Raw genomic sequence first — 14,484 nt, 5'->3', positions numbered from 1 at the left:
TAAGGGAACAATCATTTGATTAAGGGGGAGGGGGTGGCAGTTTTTGGAAATAAATGTTCTGCCCTCGAAAAGTTATTCTGACCTTGGTCTAGATCAATCTTCATATAGTGAAATGGATCTGAATAAACTTGACCCGATGTGGTTGAAAATGAATCTTCTAACCCGCAAAATTTCAAAAAGTAAATATTCTGTCCCCACTAATAAGTCATGCACCCTAAGAATCAAATGATCGTCCATTCATGATTAATAGATGTTACAGTGGTTGACAATTTTGATGTCCGACTTGTTGCAATCATGGATAAAAAATGTTTGTAAGGGCATTACTCTCCACACGGCTTCATTGTGACTATTGGTGTTATCAGTGATTACAAATTGTTTATTTACCTTTCTGTGAAATACAATTAAAGAAAAAATTTAATCAACAAAGTTAATTCTCATTACACTACACCATGAAAGTAAATTATACATCATTTCATACTACATACGTTCAAGATAAACAAGTATATAGATACATTATATATATCCCTATCACAGCCTAAAGTCAAGTATTTTTCATGGCAATATACATATGGATGTGTGTATATTTATGAGCGGTTCGCCACTTCCAAGTTAAACCTCATTTGCGGGAGCTGAGTCAGTTAGCGATGAAATTTGTTATCATTATGCAATTCTGCAAAAGAAAAACAAATACTTATCACAATTAATCACATTTTTGTCATATCTTAAAGTATTGACACAACATTTTTTTTTGCTGATGTATAATTGTAATGTTGAAGTATTGTAAGTTAACCAAATGTGCAGATGTTGTGTTGTCTTGCATATTTTTGTAGTTAATAGAAACGGATTCATTTTTTCCCTTCATTTATTAAAGCTGCTCAGACCATTCAAAGACATTTTAATACACAAAAGTCATTTTGAGTTTCATAATGATAATTTACGAATTAATTAAGAGGCTGTCCATGTTAAAATCAGATAGATCATATGATATGAGTGGCACAGAGTAAATTTCATCCCATAGAATTGTTTGTTCCAATGTAATGTTTATACCATATGTATGTCAAAAAGTATAAAGTTTGTTTTTGATTCAATAATGGCTCGCTAAGAAAAATGAATTGTAAAGTTCCCTAATAAAGCAACCAAATTTTGCTTAAATTAAATAGTTATCTCCCTTTTTCAATGAATTTCAATGCTTTCTTTGTAATTTATTTCTCTTTAAATAGTTGCAGTTAATCCAAAATCAACATTCAACTTTGAGAAAGGATACATATGAGATACGAAATGGGTGAAAATGTTTTGAAAACAAAATTTGTCATGTGCCGCCCACTGCTTGGTGTTGGTTGGCATCCTCTTAATCACTTTTTAATTGATAGGCGTATCTTTTGTTCAGACTTTATGCGTCTAAATTATTAACGATACAAATGTAGCATTGAATGATTTCAAGTAAATGCTGATGCCTTTGTCTACTGTTTAATATACCGTATATATACTCACCACATCATAGCGTTATTGTTTCAGTTCGTTATGAATCACCGTTGCTATTTCTACAGCTGTAAACTCGATTTTTCCTGTAAGTACAATTTAAAGACACCACTGAAAATGATGATCAACCCGTATGTCGTTTGACAGCCTAAATAATCATAATCGCTTGTTATAAAGGTACTGATATATCTTCTATAAAGCCCCTGGATTTAAGGACTTTACCTTACTCTGCCTTTATAACTTTTATGAGTTGGGTTATGTCAAGAGGAAGGCTTTCGATGGAACATATCGATATCCTCTTTTTTGAATAGCAAAAGAAAAAGGAAAAGACATGGGGAAATGCACCAAAGGTAAGATCGTATAACTTTTGTAAAAATAGTAAATAATTACAGATAACCAAAGGTCTTCAAAAAGTGTAAACACACCTTCAAGTAAGCTCTGAAAAGCCTCGACAACAAAAGTGATAAAATCCACGGTAACAGAACGATGACAATCCTTCAAAATAAAATAGAAAGTGAAATAACGACACGAAGACACATTTAGGAAAACATCATTCATTTCTAACCAAGTATCATGCTACAAGCACAGCTTAACAATAGACTGGACAAACATCTGAAATCGACAAAATTAGATCAAGGCACCAAACAAACACAAAAAAGGGGCGTCATTCATAAATTATTTGTTGAAATTGATCTTGAACTTGATATCACAAAGTAATAAATCGTCCGATAATAAAAAACACAGGGCCAAAAATTAGATTTCAAAAGAAATAAAATGAATGTCGGTGAACGTAGTAACACGGTATCACGACGATTTCAAATTATAGACAAAATGAGTTCTATCGAAAATATTAACTTATAGCCGGACCTGCGTAAGGACTTCGAATATAGGACATATTTCAAGAAAACCGTAGTGAATTCTCTATGACATAGCCGCCTTGACTAGTGTCAAATGGGTTAATTTATTGTGGCTAGAAAGTGTAACTTTAGGTGGGTAGTCAATCCGGTAATACGTCGATTCTAAAAGGAAATTTAAAATATTGAAATATAATAAAAGTAAACTATCGAGGCAGATCCAGATCCGGCGCGCCGGTCGCCCGTCCCCTCGTTTTCTTTCATAAAATGGTTGAAATGAAGTGTACACGTGCGTGTCCCTTCTTCGGTCTGTCATTGCTCATTGCACCCTTCCGTCCCTGAATTCCTGTATCTGACATTGTTAGATTTATTGTCATCGGAACGCGAAAATGACTTTTTGCAGTTTTTTTAGCCAATATCTTAAAAACTATAATAGATAAAAAAACCTTAAGTTGATGAAATGATCCTTATGATAAGGCCTACAGACGTTGTAGGTCGACTCCTTACTACAGTTATTGCCCTTTAAAGGCGAAATATGGTTTAATCTTTCAGTTCAATACACCCAACATTTCAAGTATAATCCACTGGTTCAAGCCGCTATGCACGTATTATATATGGGACGTCATCTATACGTACTGTTTCTCTGAACAAATATTCTTATTGCTTCTTTTATCTCCTTGCTTTTGTAACAACCCATTGTAATCAACGCCATGGCTGCTGTCGTAAATATCAGGTCATCGCTGTAGAGAGCTGTAATATGGTAAAGATAAACTGCATGAAGAAACGGTTGGCCTTTACTTTCTATATTTTTATCCTTTTACACTAACTGCTGTTACATTAGTGATATAATATTTCATTCTCATCGATGCAATGCACATTCTAGAAAGCATCGCTTTGAGATCGGCATTTTTCTACCAGAATATCATAGACCGACGCACAGCCAAGTAAAAATGTTTAAAAAAAAATAATGCATTATTTGTGGAGTTGTGAAAATCGCATATAATAGCACTTGCAGGTTTTAAATTAAAATTGGTATTGCCCATCTAGTTTTTTAACGAAAATATAGTCTTTAAAGCAAATTCTTTCAAAATAATTCCTGTAGGTTTATCGGCTGCCCTTAATAGATTTATCGGTAGAGGGTACGACTTTTAAGTTATTGTCTATTCTTTCAAGTTTTCACTGATAGAAATATTCGATCCCTTATTGCATTGCTGCGTTAGACTGTCATTTTTACTCGGAAGTCACGTGACTCCTTAGACTTAAAACTATCTGATGTCAATCAAAACGACTTCCGGTTGATAACGCATTGAAAGTACTTCCACCGCGAAAGAGATCTGACGGATGAATATTAAAATGTATCAAATTGATTATTTCGTATAAATACATTGCACGTTTTTCCAGTATAAAATTGAAATTATATTTTACATGATTGATTGTCAAAGAAAAATTCAAATACATATACAGAAGTTTGAATTATATTTTATTAATGCCTTTGATATCCATATATGGATTCCACGTGGTTGGATACGCTTAAAACTAGAAATAGATTGTCAAGATTACAAAATTAAAACAAAATGAAACCAAACAATAAAAAAGAAAAAGAAATAGAAATTGAAATTGAAATTTTTAATAATCAGTATTGTGTGGATATGTAGTTCTAGTAGTGATGAAAGCGCTGATCACGTAGTAAATGGTAAATCTTTTTGGAAATACAGAAAGAACAAATTACCATCAGCGGTTTTTTTAAAATAATTACAATATCTCATGACTTCCGAGGTTCAACGCCATCGGATTTTAGGAAACTTGTGACATTGACTTTAGTAATAATTTGAAAGACTTGTAGAAACTTTTTATCAATGGTAATAAAAATTATGCAGTGCTTGTTTTGTATATTAAAAAATGTGTTTTAATCAAAAGAGGCACACAACATATTGATTACAAGACTACTGATTACTATTCAATGTAAACTTATGATTCTTACCATGATTACCATCTGTTTCTATGTCATTTTCTTTAATCTGTGGGATAATAAAATCATGTTTACATTAATGTTTTACCGAAGAAATATAAATAAAAACGCACGAAATTTTACTTACGGAAATGAGAAAGTGGATGTTAGACAAGTACACTTGTAACACAAAAAAGTGTTCAATAAGTGTAAACATACCTTAAAGTAAACTGTGAAAGGCCCCGACAACAAAAGTAATAAAATCTACAGTAACAGATGTAACAATTAGCAATGTCTTGTCGTGCTCTGTGATATTCCGTACATAGTACATACTATATTGATATTTCATCTGCGTTTACATAGGACTAAAGATACGGGGTTTCTTGACTCACACTAAGAACTCGGTCAGTTTGAGATGTGTTAATCAATAGTATGAGGACGGAGTATATTCTCTTTTCCATGTAAAATTATCATTGGACAAGACCAGGAAGTATACATGATTATTCTAGAAAAGTCGAGGGCACCAACCTTATATTAGGATGTAAAGAAGTAGAAACAGGTGACGGTTGGTCCTGCGTAATGTTTCCGAATAGAATGCGCTCATTTATAGGGCTAAATCTTGTGTGAATCGCAATATGTTTTGTTATTCAGTTATCAAATTTTCGTGCGTTGTCTCTAAATGTTCGTTTTTGCTAAGTTGAAATGGTCTAATTGTTTTATTTCTACTAATTGTATGAATTGTGTGCTAACGTGTGATGTCATTGATTTTACTTTGACTTTTATAACATGTGAAACTGTCGGTTGTACAGATACTACGAATACTAAACATATAGAATTGGTAGCAATAGTACCTGTAAAATAGATTTGGCGAAATCATTGCCTTTAAAACTATTAAGGTAAGCACAATTTTTGCCATGTCGGGCATGTTCAACCCATGGGTTGTCGGCACAATTCCAGTTCCGAAGCTTTAAACCACAGAAGAAACACTGTACAATGTCAGTACTACCTATAGTAAACAAAACAAATTCACAATTGATGATATTCACATACAGTGCATTTTTTAAATAATATTTACTATAGGTTCGTTAGGTAAAGGGAGACAGAACTTAATATAGATAGATTAAACATACACAAAAGGATTTCCCATTTGCAAAAGAAGGTTTAATGCAATGTTTCAAAAAAATGAGTTATCGCCTTCAACTTTGCAAGTCCTTAAAAATATTTATTTTTGTTCGAAAATACTAGAAATTGCTTTTCTATTACTCCTCGTAATTGCCTACATCATTTACTTTGACTTGGTACAAATGTACCTAATCAGTGAAACGGGGTTCTGTTAATGTCAGTGTTACTTGAGATTTAAACCTAAACAACAAACGCAAAATTGCACTATTAATCTAGTTATATTAGAATAAAAAATCGATTTACATTTAAATTACCCGATGTAGATTATACGGGGCGCCGAATGGGACTTGATCTTTTTGTAATCAAAATCAATTTTATGTTACACCGTCCTGTTTTATAATCACTTCATTTTGTAATGACGAAATTCATTTTTAGACAAAATTCAATTTTGTGTCACAAAAGTCAATTCTGTGTCACAAAATTCAAATTGAACATTGTGTCACAAAAGTCAAATTTGTATGCAAATTAGTTTACAGAATCCTTTGGATATGCAAATGAATTCCCTCTCATTACGATTTTTGTAAGAAGGCCTCTCATTGGATATGATAACCGCAGGTCTCGCAGGTTTCCGATTTCTTCGAGCAAGGAAATATCATATGGTAGATGCGCTATTCTGCAAAAAGTAATACTTTATTACTCACTTTTGCAGAATAGCTCATCACCCATATGATAGGTCCTTGCTCGAAGTAATAATAACCTGCGTCTGCGAGACCCGCGGTTACTATATCTAATGAGAAACCTTCTGACAAAATCGTGATGAGAGAATTTATTTTCATATCCATCCAAAGGATTCTGTAAACTAATTTGCATACAAAATTGACTTTTGTGAAAAATTCAATTTTGTTTCACAAAATTGAATTTTGTCTCACAAAATTGACTCTCATGACACAAAATTGAAAAGTTGTAGTACGTTATAGTTTTTTTTTAATCTGAACACATTTTGTTGAACAAAATTCACTTTTGTCTGTACAAAATTGAATTTTGAGTACAAAACCACAAGAGTCCCAGTCGGCGCCCTGTAGATTATGTCATTCGATTAAATACTTAATAAAAGATGTATTTTTAACTTTTTGTTTCTCTTCAGGATAAATCCCTAAATAGAACTGAATTGTATTTAAATGTACTCGAGTTTTTAAGTGAGTCTACAAATAGTGATGACTATCTAAAGTATTGGTTTCTTAAATATAAACACCTTGAAATGCAAAGATTTATATGATTTTCATAATTGAAATTAGTTTCAGTCTGAAAGTAAATCGGTGGGTATTATTTATTGCAAAGATGAATATGTCTGTATCAATTGTGAGAGTTATCTGACATTGTTGATAATCAACGGCTAAAATCTGGACCTTTGTATTAAGGAAGACATTCTGGATTTTTCCAGTTCCTGGTCCTTTTTATACAGATAAGCCTTTCTTTCTTATCCGTGTCTTTCATACAATAAAACCCTTATACATATTTCCACATTATTCCCAATGGATTGTTTATGACCTCATAAATAGACCAAACAAACTGTAGTATGCAAACTAAAGTCCAAAAAGGCAAACAATTCGAATCAGTATGATAATAACATGAAACGTGCAGTACATGTATTAAGTTCTAAATAAATACCTGTATGAAAGAATCCTGCCTTTGCAGTTTCCTCGATATCGCCACAGAAATTACAACCTTGAAAGGACTGGAACCTTGCTGACAAGTCTTTAAACGATGTATGTTTAGGTTTGTTTAAACAAGTTCCTATTGCATTTGCATTGTAGGTAAATTTGCAATTCTGATCATTAGTTTTGTTCTGCATTCTCATATGTACCTGCTTTCCATTTGTGAGTCCAGTTATAGTAACTTACTTCAGGTATACCAGGAAGATAAAGAGAACAAATATAGATTGAATTTATTAAAACTCGTGTCGTGGAAAACCCCAAAACGAAAATAACTAGTGCGTAAAATCAATAATCGATGTTAACAGTAAGCTTATTAAAAACGGTTATCCATCAATGTGTTCCATTTCCTAAAGAATACTATGTAAAACAATATGGCTGAATTCTGTATTATATTTGTTGATCATGTCAAACAATTGCATCTGAATTATCTATTGTGAAACGTTTGACATCACATGTAAGGAGAAGTAACTCAATTTTGTACTCAAATATGGTATCATTATTTCTCATATCATGTTCGCACAATCCTCTGTTCGAATGATGATACACGCACTCAAATATGCCTCTTCTACCGACCTTCACGAAATTAAAAAAAAAAAACACTTTCAAATAAAATAACTATGACAAACATAACGACCTCGATTCCCCGACTGGCCTTTAATCTTATGTAAATCTTTTGGAACACGTTTAGTTTGGCCAGTGATAATAGTTGCCACTCCAAAGCATTAATAATTGACATATGGTATACATGTTCACGTACTGATTACATTTATAGACATGACAAGATTTTATTGATAGCCTCAGACACAGTAGGTGTACAAGAGGACAACAACAAAAACAAAAAAAAAAAAAAACAAACAAAAAACAAATACAAACATGTACATACATGTAAATAAGACAAATACACAGACACAATACACAGAACAGTCAATATCATGAAATATGTGAATACAAACATACTCACATTTATATTTTAACACATTCACTTTCATATGATATAAGCGATTTTTGTAAAAAAGCACACATTTTTTTGTATAATTGAACATTGCAGATAGTCATAACCCACCAAATTTACTCATATTCGGTTGCTTTGAGTAGTAATCTGGGACGTAACAAGATCTTAAATACTTAACCGTTGGATTATTACACTGGAAGAATATGTGAAATTCATCTCCCACCCCTTCTTTACAAAGATTACATATTCTTTGACTCAGTGGGACTCCAGACCACATCCCAGTTTCTATTGGGACATCTTAATTTCGTCAAATGATTACGTTCTGTTGGGGACAATCTAAGAAGATATGATTAAATTCTGAATTCATGTTTAAAAGTGAATAGAATTCACCACGAGATGTGTTGTCCATTTGTGAAAACCAAGATTGATAGAATACATGACATAATGTCTGTTTAACTGCGACCCTAAGCCAGTTAATATATACTTTAACGTTTCGTTCCATAAGTAACTAAGACCCAAGATAGACTTAATATAATTAACTAACCTAAATTTAGTTGGATTATTGTCATGCACTTTTACCATAAGCCGAAGCATTAGATTTGACAGTGTTTGTTCTTTTTGCATAGTTCTTGCCCAAAAGCTAACAATTCTTACTTTAACAAATATTTCAAGTGGAATTCTACCTAACTCTCCATAAACCATAAAATTTGGAGTGCTGGTTCTCAGCTTAAGGATATTTATACAAAATGAGATGCACCTTTTCAATGTTTTGCTTATTTTCAAAACCCCAGACCTCAGAGGAATATAACATTATTGGTGATATCAAAGTACCAAATAACATCAACTGTAAATCTATTGGCAGTGGAATGTTTCTAAGTTTCCTATAGAGAGCAAAAAGAACTTTTTGGGTTTGATCTATTAAACGCTTTCTTGCAATAATGAAACTGCCATTGTAATTGAAAACCGTGCCTAGATATGTACACGACTCTACTATTTCTATATTTTTGTTACATATTTGAAATTGAAAATGTTGTTTACACTTTCTTTTACTGAAGACAACAACTTTTGTCTTTTCAGTACTGACTTGTAATTTCCATTCTTTACAGTAATTAGCAAACACATCCAATTTTTGTATAGCTTCCTTTGTTTCTCGCATCACAATTGTATCATCTGCATAAAGCATCACGAATATTTTGACATATACATCAAACATTTCTGAGCATGAACTTTCTATCAAATCTAGATTTTGTACTTAATTGTCTTGCAAAAAGACTTCTAGATCATTCAAAATAATTGAGAACAAAAAAGGTGACAAGTTTTCTCCTTTTCTTACACCAACTCCACAGTAAAAAAATGCAGAGAGTTTACCTTGATGCCTAATACAAGACTTAATATTCTGATACATATTGAAAATAACTGAAAATATTTTACCTGTTACATTGGATTTGTTAACTTTTAGCCACAGACCATCTCTCCAGACTGTGTCAGATATTTTTTTTAAAGTCAACAAATGTGCAAAATAGTTTACCTTTTGACAAATGTATAGCTAAACGGGAGTGTAACACAAATGTGTTGTCAACAGTAGAATAACCCTTTCGAAATCCAGTCTGTGATTCAGATAAGAGCTCAATCTCATCAGAAAACTTAGTCAGTATTTCATTCAAATTGGATGAGAAGGTTTTCCCTAAGCATGAATTTAGTGTAATTCCTCTATAGTTATTTGGATCCGGAACCAAACCGTTGTTCTTATAAATAGGTACAATAATTCCTTGTGACCAAAGTTCTGGTACAATATCTGTATCGAGTACTAAATTAAAAATTTTCAAGTATACAGGCTTTAGCTCCAGGACAGTGTTTTAAAGATATTTATTAAGAATATCATCAACTCCACAGGCTTTGCCATTTTTCAGATTTCTAATATTTTTTTTAACTATTTCGTCCTCAGTGATTGGACCATTAAGTAATTCGTTCAATTCACTTGGTAAGTTGTTAACAAAATTCTCAAAATCAAAAGTTTCATTTTCATCTATGTTTTCTTTCTCATTTAGTTCTATGAAAAAATCGTACAATGTACCTACAGAAATATCACTTTTGTCTTTTCCTTTTTTGTCTATGCTGTTTAATATTTTCCAAAAAGACTTTGGGTCGGAATTGTTTGCTTTTTGTAAATTATTTCCAATTTTATTCTGAAAGGTATCATACGCTTTTAATCATTTCACCTTTTTATTCTTGCTTGTCTTTTTCAATAGTTTTCTGTTTTCCAATTTTTTAAGAAACTATATCGCTTCCTGGCTTTGTGGAATTTCTTCCTCCTCTCTTTACATTTATCATTAAACCAAGGTTGATTTTTGTCCTTATCTTCCCGGATTGTTTTACTTCTATTTTTACCAAAAGTTTGTACAGCTATAGTCTGAAAATAATTACTTATTCTCTCAACTATGTTATTAATTTTACTTCAATTTACAGAATGCTTCCCAATTGATTCTAAATTATCAAGCTCTACTTTTAATTCATCTAACATGCTTTAATGATCATTCCTTACGTTATTAACAAAATCTGATCGCTTCTTTTCGTCCCATTTAACAATCCTTTCATTTTTGCGATCACAATCACTTTTATCAGTGTTATAAACAGCTGAGCATTGAATTTCAACATGTAAAAGACAGTGTACATCTGAAATAAATGAGCTGAAATCGTCTACCCTGAATTCTGTGATAAATGGTACAGTACCTGACGATGACAAAAGATAATCAATTACACTAGTTATATGTTCTTTCCCTAATACCTTTATCTTTGCATAACCTGCCATTACATATAAACATTATTTCTTTGGCAGAACTAAATTAACTTATGACCATAATTATTTACATTACAGCAACACTCACTGCTTTGAAGTGGTATTTTGTAAAAAGACAGATTTTCATTATCATATATATAAGACATAACATCAACATCACAATCCAAATTTAGTGTATCAACAATATTTTCATCAGGGGTAATGGTATCAAACAATTCAGATCGTTTCTGTTTTTCAAATGTATTATTTCTGCTTCAATATCATCGAAAGAGTCTTTACAGACGTATTTTGAGTTTTCAGGGGATTTATAAACACAACCTAGAAGAGTATCTATATTTTTACAAACGATGTCGTTTGAGAACTTAACTCATTGGACAAATACGCATTCGGTCTTATAAAAGTGTAAGTATTTATGTAATTCTGATTTATATATTATTACAATATCGCCAGATTTTTTACACCGCTTTCATATCTTTGAAAAATACTGATAATTTTTTGGTATGGTCAATGAATCAATATCATCTAGTTTTGTCAAAAATACAAACATCACATTTAAGTATGAATTCAATAAAATCTGGACAAACAAGTATTTGCTTTATACCACAAACATTTATAAACATAGTTTTATTTTCTTTAAACTTCCGCTATCACATATATGTAGTCCTCTTGCACCAACCCCTTAGTCTGGGCCTCGGTTGTAAGATGGAGGAGACGGACCGTGTCTTTGCCGTTTGCTAGGCGGGCTAGTATCGGATTGTCGGCGTTGTGGCGAGTAGCGTTGTTCGTTGGAGTTGTTATCAGTCGCTACTTGTTCATTTACATTTTATGAAATGTATAGTTCATTGTCTATAAACAGCCTATCTCGGACCATTTTTACTTAGCTCTTCTGTCGTCTAGCCTCTTTCATCGCCGGATACAACTTTCTCCTTTTCATTTCGATTTCTGGAGGAAACTGCTCTTTTATACCGTACGGTTTTCCTTTTAGCCTGTGTGAAACACGAAGTACGTATTCTAAATCTCGATAATAAAGGAAACGTGCTACTATCGGTGCCTGTCTGTAGTTATCATTGGTCTTAATACGGTGGACGTTACCGAACTCAATTTTGTAGTTAATGCCGAGCTTTTTTTTGGAGGAAGCATCTTAGCAGACCTTCTGTATCTTCTTCACGCGTTCTGTGCAATTCAGTGAAGATTAAATTGTTCTTCATCGACCTGCACTTAAGATCTAGCAGTTCGGCTTTCATGGTCTTGATCTCCTCACTTTCAGTAACTGGTTGAATCACAGGCTCCATTATTGGCTGGTTTTCAAGAACTTTTATTCTTGCATCTTGGTTTATAATATTGCGTGTGTTGGTTTTAACTCCCGCGTTTATCTCATCAAACAAATTACTAATAACCGTACAGCTTGCCCCACATTCCGAAATCTTCTTTTCATACCCGCCAGTTTTATCTTCTAGTCTTTTTACTCTATTGGTGACTGACATTATATCCTGACTGAGATTGTCAAGTCGTTTTTCTATCTTTTCTTCCATTGTTTTCATTCTTTGATCCATGTTTTTCATCCATTTATTAACATTCTCCATTTTTTGTCCATTCCCGTAACTATTCGTCTGCTCTCGTCAAGAAGACCAGAAGTGAGATATTCATCGGACTGTTCATTCAATACTCGTCTGCTCTCCTCAAGAAGACCAGAAGTGAGATATTCATCGGACTGTTCATTCAATACTCGTCTGCTCTCCTCAAGAAGACCAGAAGTGAGATATTCATCGGACTGTTCATTCAATACTCGTCTGCTCTCCTCAAGAAGACCAGAAGTGAGATATTCATCGGACTGTTCATTCAATACTCGTCTGCTCTCCTCAAGAAGACCAGAAGTGAGATATTCATCGGACTGTTCATTCAATACTCGTCTGCTCTCCTCAAGAAGACTAGAAGTATCTTTTAAAGACATTTTGTTTGGATCAATTAATAGCCAATAAAGAGTTCATGGGGTCAGATTTACTACCAGTCAACCGTTTCTTACTACAATAGTCCAAAGTCCAATTTCATTGATATAGTATACATGTTCACGTACCGATTATATTGATTAGTTTAAACAGCAACAAAACTTTCAGTGCATCAACATAGAGAAAAAAAAACATAATGTAACTGGATGAGAAACTCTATTTCAGAATCATTCTTATACAGATATTATAGGCTTATTGTTTTTTGTCTGCGATACAATGTTCAATAAAATTGCAGAGTGATAGTACTATGTCGATACTATCAGACAATTACAATTAAGTAGCACTCCAGATAAGAATCATGCAAAATGTGATTTACGGTTGGAAAGCCTACATACTTTTATTTTTTATATTTTGTTTTAAATGTTATAGTAAACAGAAATTAACATGTGGCTTTCCATATAGCCCCCTTTTTTTTGGCCATAAAAATATAATGTACTGTAGAGTTCAAAATTAAGGGAAATAATTCTGTAATGACACTAAAATACAGTAGAAAATGTTGGATTTTGAACGTGGATTATCTCCTAGGAGCATACATATTTTAACGAATAATTATATATTTCATCATATAGACCCATAAAATAATTTGATATAAAAAATGTGACAAAAAACCTAACAACGCCCCTTTTCTGAGGAACATCGACTGGTAACCCCCTATTCAAAGTGTCTGGATTCGCCCCTACATGATTCGTACAAAAACCACAACTTAAGAAGTAGGCATGCATCAGATTTGGCAAACAACAGAAACCGAAACAGAATAAATGTGTATCATGTTGTCTTTATAAAATTCAAACTGTATCAAACACATTGAATGAAAAATGAAAATGACCACCATTTCTGTCTATACTATGAAGGATCCCGATTGTACCCTGAAGAATACCTGGACTTGCACATTTCGCTAAAAAAATAAGACACATGCTCATATGTCTCTCTACAACATCATTTAAACACTGTCTATGTAATGTTGGTATACAAACATTTATCTTATAAGATATAAACAATTATTTAGATCAAAACCATACCATTCTCTCATGATATTGACACTTGTTTTACTTGATAAACAACTGAGTAAACCTCTAGTCAAACGAAACCAAATACTAAATAAACGAGAATTAACGCCAACCAAAACGAATGACCCAGTAAAAGGACACTGTTGAACTATTATTAGGCTGTTATTATATTGTCACCTATCGACAAGGTATTTTTATCTCTAGGAAAAACTTTTAAACCTATTTAAGGAGGACCAATAAAGAACATATGCAATTCTAGAATAAAGATTACAACAAAAATAGAACTTATATACATTGATAAAATAAATCGATAAAGTTTTTAATCGAAAACTCGTGGATCGTTACAATGTTTCCGTAAACTGATTTGTTCAACGCATTCTATGATATCTTGTAGAAATGATTGTTATAGCCTAACAAAAACGTTTTTGTTCGTGTAAATATTATTGTAGACAAGTCCCTAACGTATCTGCACAATTAAGGAATGTGTAATTTTGGTGTTTAAAAATGTAAATAGAGTTAATCTAGCTAGTTATCAAGGAAAATCCTAATCCTAAACTAGAAAGAGAACTTGATCATTCAGCTAGAAAGACCAATAAAGAACACA

General features: G+C 32.6%; 1 protein-coding gene across 1 annotated transcript; it reads right to left on the bottom strand.

Annotated features, from left to right (window-relative positions):
• Window positions 1-413: 413 nt before the first annotated feature.
• Window positions 414-7,339, bottom strand: LOC148615379 (E3 ubiquitin-protein ligase XIAP-like). Its single transcript, XM_088590300.1, has 6 exons — window positions 7,072-7,339; window positions 5,133-5,287; window positions 4,315-4,351; window positions 2,970-3,083; window positions 1,492-1,565; window positions 414-670 (listed from the first exon to the last, which is right to left on the bottom strand). Exons 1-5 carry the CDS (start codon window positions 7,259-7,261, stop codon window positions 1,504-1,506), a joined length of 558 nt encoding a protein of 185 aa, XP_088446426.1. The 5' UTR covers window positions 7,262-7,339; the 3' UTR covers window positions 414-670; window positions 1,492-1,503.
• Between the last annotated feature and the right edge of the window lie 7,145 nt (window positions 7,340-14,484).

This window comes from Perna viridis, chromosome 6 (genome assembly GCF_037379345.1).
Source record: "Perna viridis isolate PV_CMFRI_1.1 ecotype Kerala chromosome 6, ASM3737934v1, whole genome shotgun sequence".
NCBI lineage: Eukaryota > Metazoa > Mollusca > Bivalvia > Mytilida > Mytilidae > Perna > Perna viridis.
This window is presented reverse-complemented; position numbering and strand designations above follow the sequence as displayed.